The sequence below is a fragment of the Petaurus breviceps genome, unplaced genomic scaffold, assembly GCF_028583685.1.
Source record: "Petaurus breviceps papuanus isolate PSGF00001 unplaced genomic scaffold, PetGlider_PUasm1.0 183, whole genome shotgun sequence".
In the NCBI taxonomy this organism is placed as follows: Eukaryota; Metazoa; Chordata; class Mammalia; order Diprotodontia; family Petauridae; genus Petaurus; species Petaurus breviceps.
The window spans coordinates 17,598,782-17,610,000 of NW_027185791.1; the positions used below are offsets into that span (position 1 = coordinate 17,598,782).

The 11,219-nt window shown below is 40.4% G+C and overlaps 1 protein-coding gene across 3 annotated transcripts in view; it reads right to left on the reverse strand.

Moving 5' to 3' along the window:
* TUT7 (terminal uridylyl transferase 7) overlaps window positions 1-4,796 on the reverse strand; it is an 87,259-nt gene extending 82,463 nt beyond the window's left edge. For all 3 annotated transcript variants that reach the window (XM_069087950.1, XM_069087952.1, XM_069087951.1), the window contains exons 1-2: window positions 4,636-4,796; window positions 2,068-2,610 (exon numbers count right to left, since the gene is read on the reverse strand). In XM_069087950.1, coding sequence (XP_068944051.1) covers window positions 2,068-2,578 — 511 coding nt within the window. In that variant the 5' untranslated portion in view covers window positions 2,579-2,610; window positions 4,636-4,796. The remainder of the gene's footprint in view (window positions 1-2,067; window positions 2,611-4,635) is intronic.
* Between the last annotated feature and the right edge of the window lie 6,423 nt (window positions 4,797-11,219).

Genomic DNA, 11,219 nt, shown 5'->3' on the forward strand with positions numbered 1-11,219 from the left:
TCACTGGTGTACAAAGTTCCCACTGCCTCTGTCAAGGCAGGGCAACACTTCTTTCAAGAGTTACTGACTGAGAAGCATGGTGACTTCTCCAAGGGCACACAGCCAGGACATCAGAGATAGGACTTGAACACAGGTCTTCCTGACTTGAGAGAATACATTTGAGAGGATTTATTTTAAGCAATATCACTGACAGAGCTCCCATTCAATTCTTACACAAAACTAAATATCTGGACTTTTTCTGGAGAAAAGATAAAAAAAAAATGGAAAATCAGCAGGAAAAATATAGTAAATCCCACATTTTCACAACACTTTAAAAAGGATATTTGATTTAATACATGATTACTATGCAATCAGGGTCTATAAAACTGCTTTAAAGTCTATGGTACAGTCATCTCATAGGGGCTTTCTACTTTTAATAATTATTTTGGTAATTTAGTGACTAAACTGCTATTCAATATGGTTTTCAAGTTAACTGTGATAGTTAATCCTTTCTTTAGCTTCTGAGTTACTACATACAAATATATAATATGTACCTACTCTCCCTGCCCTTTCCCATCCCTCCCTTCACCCCTCACTAGGATGTTTCTGGAGCAGTAGCACTAAATAGTAGATATAAAGCCTTAAGTATCATCTCTGACATATACTGGCTGTGTGATTCTGCACAATCCTAAGAAACTTTCTAAGGCTGAAGAATTGTTTTTCTGCATTGGTAGAAGCAGATTTCTCACTGGGAAGCTGTCAATCCCAAAGCTGGTGAATTCAGAGGACCAGAATAAATCCTCTTCTAGAATAGTTACAATGACAGGATTTTCTTTTAAGAACAGAGATAAAGACAAAAGAGTTCTTCATTCTGAACACTTTTCTCTAGTAATGTCTTTGTAAGTATTGTCTCAAATTTGTAAGCTGCTTAAGAACAGAGACTCTGCAAATATGAATGGCAACTTGTGATGTTCAACTGTAGCTTTAAAAAAATATTACCTTGTTTCTTTCTTAAGGCCCCAACTACAGAATTCTAATAAACTTTTGACATTGCTTCCTCCTTGGCATAAAATATCACCTACACCCCTTGTCTGAAGGTGGAAGTACCAGAAACATTAAATTTTTTTAACGTGCAAAATGAGTGTCTTCTACTTTAAAAAACAATATAATTTCAGCATTCTCTTAATGTCTTTTGCTATGTTTATGATAAATTAACTAATGGACTTTGGTTTTAACCCTGTTTCTACCAATTATTAACTCTGACCTCAGGAATGCTATTTAATTGGATCTTGATTTCTTTATCTGTAAAAAAAATATTCAAACAAACTCTTAAGTACTTACTATGTATGTTTTTCTTTTGTCCCTGCTAAAAAAACAAAATAACTTAATACGATTTCCTATGATGAAACAGACATTCTGATAACAAAATCATGGCTTTTTTCTTACTTATCCAATATTCCTTTAACAATTCCTAATGATATTCCAACTAATTTCTTCAAGTAATCAGTAGCTTTGTTCTATATGATTAAACTTTTTAATCTAATTCAGGATTTTTCACATACTGTTAATTTACTGATAAAGATATATCTATAACTACTGTATGCCTGATAAAAAAAATTATGACTCAGTTATTTATAGAAATAGTTAAAACATTCAAAGAAACTACCTACATTTCATTTTAGAAAAACTTATAATTAATTAATGATTTGTTCTGAATAACTGGTATCAACCACATAAGGGTCCTTTAAAATAGGTTTCAATGTTTCCAGAAACTAAAGCATCAAAACTTTTATCTGTATTTCTGACTTTCTAAATACATTAATTTAGAGAAAACAAAACAATCACCATGACATATTACATCCTAATAGGACCAGGATATGAACTTTTCTGCTACTGCCCAAATGTCATGATTATATATCTTATAAAATAATGCTTTAAATAAATGACTACTTTTTGGAAAGCAGAACTGAAATGGAAAAAAATGGAACTGCATGTTGAGAGCAATAAAAATTCGTTTAGATAAGAAAATGCTGGATTAAAAGACATTCTTGCATTGGGGTTTTAACTGCAGAAGTTGGGGTATATTACCAGAGCCTCCTGTTTGCATTTCTGAAATTTCTATGTTTGTTAGCTCTTTCTGAAGTTGCCGTCTCACACTCCTGCACCCTCTTCTGTCTTGCCACCTATGGCCATCTTCACCTTCCTGAAACGGTTCTTTTCTTGGTCGGTTTATAACAGGAATCCTAGAGCCAGTTTTGAAATCTAACCAGTTGTCTGTTTCATTCAAGTCATCAGATAGCCATCTCTTAATGTTATCTTTGTGGCTGTCGTTTGTTCTTGCTCCTTGATTGTGACCCATGTTTTTAGGTACATTTGGACTGCTTGAAATAGCATGCAGTCCTTTCCTGGGGCTGTTCCCATAGTTCCCTGGTGTTCCTTTTTTGGGGGGAAGGCCTTTTTCTGTTTTACTGCTATGTCCATTACCAGAATCATCCATTATTAAATAGTCTGGTTGTGGAGAAGCCCTTCTGAAATCATCTTCTATAATTCCACGTTCTTTATTTCGCTTGAAAAAACAAGGTTTTGCTGCATCTCCCATTGTCTATGCTCTTCAGTTTTCTTTGCAGGTACCTGAAAAATTTTTTTATTAGTTTATTTTAACAAATAACATTATACTACTTTAAAAAATGAGCACTGGGTGGCTAGGTGGCACAGTGAATAGAGCACTGGTCCTGGAGTCAGGAGTAGCTGATTTCAAATCCGGCCTCAAACACAACACACACAAAAACTAGCCGTGTGACCTTGGGCAAGTCACTTAGCCCTAATTGCCCTCCAAAAAGCAAAAAAAAAGAGCAAATTTTTTGCATAACTACACATATACAGCCTATTTTGATTTGCTTATCTTCACAGCAGGGGTGGGTGAAGAGGGAAGGGAAAGAATCTGGAAATCAAAGCTTTAAAATCAAATGTTTAAAAAAAATTGTTATTATTTTTACATGCAACTGGGAAATAAGATATACAGGCACTGGGATACAGAAACCCATCTTGCCCTAAGAGAGAGCAGATTGGGGGATGGGGTATTCATTAGGACCGCTATTTTGGGGTGGGGGGTAGGGGAAAGACGAGGAGAAAATTTGCAACTCAAAATCTTGTGGAATGTTGAAAACTGAAAAATAAACAAAAAAAAAATAAATTTTTTACTACACAAGTGACAAAAAGCATTTCTAATCACTCAAGTATACATAACACTTATTAAGTTTGCAAAGAATTAAGTATGGGGAGGGTGTGAACTCATGCCATCCAGAAACTGAGTCTAGCTCTCTACCCTATTACTTTGCCTCACTCAGTCAACTAATATCAGAGGTGATTTGGAACAGATTAAACTGGAAGGGTACATGGAAAACAACGTGGACAGCCCTTAACAAGGTAACAAAAATGATGATAAGGCATTGTTCCATTTCTTCTACTGTATTAAGAGGAGTGTGGGGAGGAGGAGGCAGGACACAGGGTTAAAGTAATTTAAACTAAATTTCAAGCAGTGTTTGTTTCTATAATGTGTCTTTGACAGCAGGCATAGTAAACTGTTGTGGTAAGTATAATATTCTCTGGTTAAAATAGTATATTTACAACATAACTGATTAAAATATTGGTTACAATGTGTGGGTTACTGTAATACAAAAAGTTTATAATGAAACAACTTATTTTACTAAAAGTCTTATTTCCTCACGATCTTGAAAAACCATTATTATCCACATATTTAGAAAAACTGATTTGAGGTAGTAGATCTCATAGTTCTGTTTTATCAAGTTTCACAGTTTTTGTAGAAATGGTAAATAGCATCCAAGCCTCACTTTCATTTACAGCTAACTACTGAAAAGTCGATTTTCAGATTTTATTAAACAAAGAGAATTCCTCGGTAAAACTTTCTGACTTCAGACGTTACTTAATTAGAATCCTCGACTTTGTCAAATCACGAAAAGGGCCGGGAAAAGAGGGCTGTGCCTACTACACACACACTACGCTTTAACTCGGTCTGCGAGTCTTTCGTGGTCCGGATCCCCCGGCGGCGCGCTCAGTGGCCTCCCCAGGGCGGACTTTCTGCCAAACCCATTTTACAGGAGGAAACGAAAGCTCAGGAAAGTTAAAGGACTCGTCCAAGCGCTCACAGAGTGAAGCGGCAAGGCTACATTCGAACCCAGATCCTCTTCCTCGCACTACAAACACCCTGCTCTACCTCGCTGGACGAAGAGGGGATGAGAGGGGACGAATCCTGCCCTGCGGGGGGGCGGGGAATGACGGGGACCCCCCCCCCCCCCACCCGGGGACAGGCCCCCCCCCCCCCCCCCCGCCCCCCCCCCCAAAAAAAAGGGAACACAAAACCCCCCCCCGGGGCCCCCCCCCCCGCGGGGGGGGGCGGGGGGGGGGGCCCCCCCCCCGGGGGGGGGGGGGGGGGCGCGGGGGAGGGCGAGGGCAGGGGCCAACCGTACACCCGGCCCGGCCCCGGGGCCCCGACCCGGCCCCGCAGCAGCAGCGCGGCCAGATCCCGAAAGGGGAGGCCAAGGCTCGAGGGCAGGGGGGAGAAGCGGGTGGCGGAAGCAGGGAGCCCAGGCCGAGCTCTCGTCCCCCCACCACCATCCCCCTCAGGTACACACTCACCGCCTCCGGAGCGAACCCCCACCTCTTCCGGCCTCGGGCCCGGCTCGGGCTTGTTTTCTTTCGGCCCCACTTCCGGCGCTGAGCGCCGCTTCATTGTGCGCGATTGGCAGCCGCGAGTGTCACAGGCCGAGACGTCCGGCGCCCTGGAGGGAAACACGCGCCGCGCGAACAGAAGGGCCGGCGAACACCGGGGCGGGCTTCCTCGGAGTCTCCGCCCCCTTTCTTCACGTTCTCCGCCTCCGCGGTCTGCGGGCTCGGGTCTGCCGCAGCTTTCAGGCAGTGTCGGGCTACCCGGGGAAAGTATTGGGGACCCCGCCCACCCACCCTTGCCCAGTGCAGGCCGGACCCTGAGACGGGGTCTAGGTCTTCTGTTACTTCAGCCAGGGCTAGGGCGCTGCGTGCCCGAAGCCTCGAAGGCCGTCGTCACAATCTGCCCATTCTCTTCTTCCAGGAGTCTGGCTCTCAGTCCGTCCAGAGTCCATCGATGGCCTGCTGAGAGTGAGGGTCCCAAGAAAGCTAGGCCTTCCCTCTCCCCCCCAGGCTGCAGAAGACCTTGTGCTTTACAAGGGAGAGAGTGTGTGTGAGGGGGTGACTCCTCCACTGGAAAAACCTCGGCTCTGCAGCAGGCACCCTAAAATTACAGCCAATCTACCAATTTAATCTTACATTCCATTTTCTTTAAACATATTAGATGCAGGAAGGTCTGTTATCTTTTCTTTCTCCCACCACAGTGCCTTGCATCTCTTTCTTCCTCTTTCTTTCTTTCTTTCTTTCTTTCTTTCCTTCTTTCTTTCTTTCTTTCTTTCTTTCTTTCTTTCTTTCTTTCTTTCTTTCTTTCTTTCTTCCTTTCTTCCTTCCTTCCTTCCTTCCTTCCTTTCTTTCTTTCTTTCTTTCTTTCTTTCTTTCTTTCTTTCTTTCTTTCTTTCTTTCTTTCTTTCTTTCTTTCTTTCTTTCTTTTCTCTTCCTTCCTTTCTTTCCTTTCTCCCTCTCTTCTTCCCCCTCCTTCCCTTCCTTCCTTCCCTCCTTTTCTTCTTTCCTTCCTTCTCCCTCCCTCTTCTTTCTTCCTTCTCTCTTCCTTCTTCCTCCTCCTCCTCCTCCTCTGTCTCTGTTGTTCTATCCAGGTAGAGAACTCCCTGTTATGGAAAATCTCTCTGCCAAAGCAGATCTGCAACTGTGGAGGGGGCAGGGATTCTTTCTTTTTCTTTTTGTATCCTTAGCACTTAGTACACTGACTGGTACATGGTAGGCACTTGATAAAGGTTTATTGATTAACTGTATAATTGTACAATCTGTGACTGGGTGGGTAGTCTGTAATTTATGGTCCTAGAACAGGCCTGCACAATATACATACAGCCCGTGGTCTGCTTGCAACCTGCCAAAGGGTGAGTGTTTTGTCCATGGCCTGCTTAACCTGCATTTCACTAGTCACTGCTGTGCCCATCGGGTAACTTGGAGGGTGGGTTGCCATTGCACACTCTCTCCTATTTATCGTGTGATCTGTGGCAAGCAACTATCATCAGTCTATGTCTGGCCTGAGAGGATCACAAGTCATATCTTTTCTATGAGTTTTTTGTTGTTACTGGTGTGAACAAGGACAAAGTTAAGTGCATCCGTGTGCCAGCACAGCTGATTCCCACTTCCCAATGAGTGACAACAAAGTGAAGGCTTCTTCCCCTCCTTGGAGGCCACAATCCAACTTATAAGACCTTCTGGTGCTCTCTCCAAGGTCAGACACTCTGTTTGATATTTCTGTGCATGGGAGAAGTTGCTGTGGAGATTTTTGGTTTTAACATTAAAGTTTTTGGGGTGACTTTGTAAAATGGGTGATAAAACAGAACATAAGAGTGTTTAATCCAGAATGGACAAATAGATAGTTGTTTACTTAAATTAGAGAAAAATATTTTGTCTTGTTTGCTAAGAAGTAATAGCCATTCCTTTGGAATTCCTTTGTCACCATTCGAATCAGTACACCCTGACTTAAGCAAATTGGACAACAATGAAAAACAAATTAAAGCATCCAAATTATTGAAAAATCTCAGTAGGGAATAATGGTTTTTCAGAGGGGTGGCTAGGTGGCACAGTGAATAGAGCACCAGACCTGAAGTCAGGAGGACCTGAGTTCAAATTTGGCCTCAGACACTTAAAACAAAAACTAGCCGTGTGACCTTGGGCAAGTCACTTAACCCCAATTGCCCTGCCTTCCCCCTCCAAAAAGCAAGAAAAAAAGAAAGTAAACTCAGAAAATAAGGCAGCTACTAAGGTTTGTTTTCTGAATTCTAAAGAAATCAATTTCAAACATGATCCCATAGTATAATAAACTGACTGCTGACAAGAAATGTAATACATCCTGTTAACTAAATGTAGACAGTAAGAAAACCTGAAAAATGTGTTAAAACTTGTATTGCTTAGCAAAGTAATTTTAAAAAATATTAATATGATTTTATTATAATCTTAAGTAATAAGTGTAATTAATTGATATTAATTGAAATTTCCCTTTTAAAATATGGTTTATTTGCAAAATAGCTTAAATATTAATTATACCTTTACTTGTGATGGGATGAAGGCAATAGGTTCTGCAGGAACTCTGATCTTTATCTAAGACCAGAAAGCCTGTGATTCATCTGGAAAGAATTCAGCCCAAGCCAAGTTGGACTCAGGAGTGTAAAAGTTTAATGTACGATTTACAGTGGGCAAGGGTCCTTAGGGGACCTGCAGACTTGAAGAAGATATAGGCATAGTTTTAAGGAGTTTAGGTTGTATATTAAATGTCAATTATGCTAACTAGGGATTAGGGAGGAGGTAAGGAGTGGTCAGTGCTTAAAGGGACATGCACTTTTAATGTCAACTATGCAGGCATATTGCCCATAATTTACTGGGAAATAACCCAAGGGGGAGCTACCTGGAGGTGTGGTTTTAGGCCTGAAACATCACCATGTCAGCTAGCGGTCAAGGGCTGACTGAGAAGTGCCTAGTCTGCCACCCATCAGTGTTATGTTTGACAAGATGGATGTTGGGAACCAAGGCTAACAGAGACTTGGTATGTGTATAATTGGCTAAAGAGTTAACCTACAGATAGGGCATTGAAAGATTCATGGCCGCTTTACTAAGGGGAGATAACATTTGCCTAAGCTAAAATGTTTATAGATGGTTTAGTGAAGGATTCATAGGTGTAACTTGTTATTGTTCCAAGCAGAGATAAACAATTCATGAGTTGTTTCTGGGCAGCATGCTAGCAGGGGGAAGGGGTAGAGTTAATGCTCTGAGGTTGGGGAGGAGTAAATGTGATTTTACAGACTGGTTTTATAAATTGATTTTACAAACTGATGTTACAAACTGATATTACAAATTGAGTTTACAAATTGATTTTACAAACATAGATCCCAAGCACCCCATCACTTGGAAAGTGAACCACTAAAAACCTATATGCAGCCTGAAGAAATTTAGCCTATTTTAATTTTGGCTTAACCTACTGCCAAGTTGTGCAGGTCTGCTCTAGAACCTAGAGAGTTTCCTAGAATAATGAAAGTCTCAATTAATTTCATTCAACTCAATTCAATTCAACCATGTTTTCTTAAAGATCTACTAGTGGAAAACTTTGGAGGTGATGAGTTATGGGCTCTGGGAGCCCCTTTGAGCTCTCCTTGAGTCCTTGAGGTACAGGCTCTGGGAACCTCCCTTGGACTCTTGATTAAATCATCCCATTTGATGAGGCATTTGCATGAGGCAATAAGGCTTACATTGTGCCTAGTTACTAACTGCTAAACTACTAGCATAGTTACTAGCCTAGCCCCACCCTTGAGCCCATCAGAATATCAATACACCCTGGAACTGGCCTAGCTCACCATTGTCTGTAGTCTCCAGCTACTTCCCACCTTTAACCACTCATTGACCTCCTTAACTCCTCCTGAAGACTCTCCCCAAACTCCTCCCCTAGACCACCCCTAGATTCCTCCCACAACCTTATGTATATAAGACCCCATCTCACACCATGTCATGTGAGAGCACCAGAGAATGCCAAGAGAGTGAGAGTGCTGTAGAATTTTGTGGCACAGACTTACTCTGTGTCTCATGCAAGCGAACTTTTAAGAAATTTTCCTTTTCTTTGGCTAAGAAGACTTGAGTCAAAGTCATTTGTCAGGACCTAGTGTGTTGATATTTTGGGGTCTCCAGAGCAACCCTAACCCTCTTAGTGGGTACCCTCTTCAGAGGGATAAAAAAAAATGAAGCAGTCTGTCCTCTAGGAGCTTACATTCTAGGGAATAAATGTAGCAGACACAACCAAAACACAGATAAGTAAATTAAAATATGTGCAAATAAGTCCAACTTACTTGGGAGAGTACAGGAGTGGGAATGAGATTCAGGGATCAAATGGTCCATTAACAGGAGGTGGTAGAATCTTGAATGAAGCTACTGAATTGAATATTCTAAGAGTTGGATGTGAGGAGTGCCAAATTGCAGGTTGTGAGAGGCAATGTTTTAAAAAGTTGAGAGGTGGGAGATAAAGAGTTTTGTGAGTGAAGAACCGTGAGAGGGTATGTTTTGCTGGAGAGTTTAGAAAGGGGTGAAAAGTCAACAAGCATTTATTAATTGCTGTGTGCCAGGCACTGTGCTAAAGGTAGGTTAGACACAAACTGGCCTATTTGCCATTTGCCATAAATAATATTTAAGTGCATCCTCCTCCCGTGGTACAAAAACGACCCGAATACTCTCCTGGCTACCTTTACAATTCTGCTTTAAAGTGCCAGTCTTCTAAGACTCTCCTAAGTTCCCTGCAGGTTAGTGTTGCAGCTGTCAATTACTTTGTACTTCTAGTGGTGTATCTTTTTTTTTGTTTACTTTTCTTTGTAAACATTGTTTCTCCCTAGGATAAAGTAAATTATTTGAGGCCAGGGACTGTTTTTCTTTTGAGTCTCTAGCACCCAGTCTACTAAGGCACTTTGTGGGAGTTGGGAGTGGGACAAAGGGTAATAAACAATTTTATACTGTTGCCCTACTGAATTTCCTCAGAGTTTAAATTCACAAGGCTTGACAAATAATCAAGCTTGTAATCAGTTTCACTGACACTGACCGTGCCCTTTAATAAAGATTCATCAGGGTGTGGTAGGTTATACTTTGGTTTTTGACATTTCGTCATTGAAATTGTTATTGTAGCACAGTCACCACACCCAGTTTAGTAATGTTATTATAAAAAGACTGGTTTAGATTAAATCTGGCTAGAAAGCTCTGGGTTTGGGGATCACCTTTGGGATTAAAATTTTGATCTTTTCCATTTTCTAAATATATGTATATATGTATATGTATATATTTAATATTTCTTAAAGCTTAGTTTCTGATGGGCCAAAGGACTACTTTTGAAATTCTGGTTCTAGATAAGAGAGGTTCCATTTAAAAAAACAATAGTGTTAAAGAAAAGGTTGGCAATGTCACCATTGTTATACCTCTTTTCCTCCAGATCATACTCAATAGAAATAATTTTTTTAAAAAAAGGAAAAGTTTTACTGGAACCTTTTGGCATCTGTTGGAAATTTAAAAAATTCTTCTCAACAAACAACAAATAAATCCCTCATTTCCATATATAAAGTAAAGCTAAAAATAGTATATGAAACAGCAACTCTATTATGTAGTTTGTTTTTTAAATATATGACAAATTTAGAATGTAATTTCCAAAACTATCATGTTTATGTTTCATTTTGTTCTTCTATATATTTAAAAAGAATGTTTCAATCACTTTCCTTTTCCCCCTTGCTTCCTTCCCATTCCCCATATAAATCACATCTTCCTTCCCTATTCCTATTCTCCCTCTTGTTCTCACACCCTTCCCCCAATTAAAAAAAAGAAAAACAAACCTGGTAGAAATTTTAATGTCATTTGTATGGGAGCTTTTGTTGAAAAGAAAATTCTTCATTTGGGCTTTTGCCTTGATTAAGAGGCAAAACTAAGGACAAAGAGAATTAAAAGGAATTTATTTATTAGTATGTAAAATTAACAACTTTGACAAGGCTGATCCCTGGAGATCAGTGATGGCTTCAAGGTAGGGTCATCTTTTATTAATAACTTTCATGATGAAATAAAGACAGTTTGGATAGGTCCGTATGAATAACTGGGGCAGCCAGGTGGCAACAGTGGAGAGAGCACTGGGCCTGAAGGCAGGGAGACCTGAGTTCCAATTTGACCTCAGACACTTGCTAGCTGTGTGCCTCCAGGCAAGTCACAACCCCATTTACTTCAGCTTCCTCATCTGTAAAATGGGCTAGAGAAGGAGTGGCAAACCACTCTAGTATCCTAGCCAAGAAAGCCCCAGATGGGATCACAGAGTCAGACGTGACTGAATAATAACACAAAATATATCCTGTATATAACTTATTTTGTATATATTTGTCTCCATTGGATGATAAGTTCCTCTTTTGCCTCTTTATATTCCCAGTGCTTAGCACAGTGTTTGGCATATGGTAGGCACTCAGTGAATATTGATTGAGTTTGCCAGGTGTGAGGTGAAACCTAAGGGTTGTTTTTATTTTCATTTTTCTTAATAATCATTTGGAACATTATTTCATGTGTTTTTTAATATTTCATAGTTCATCTGA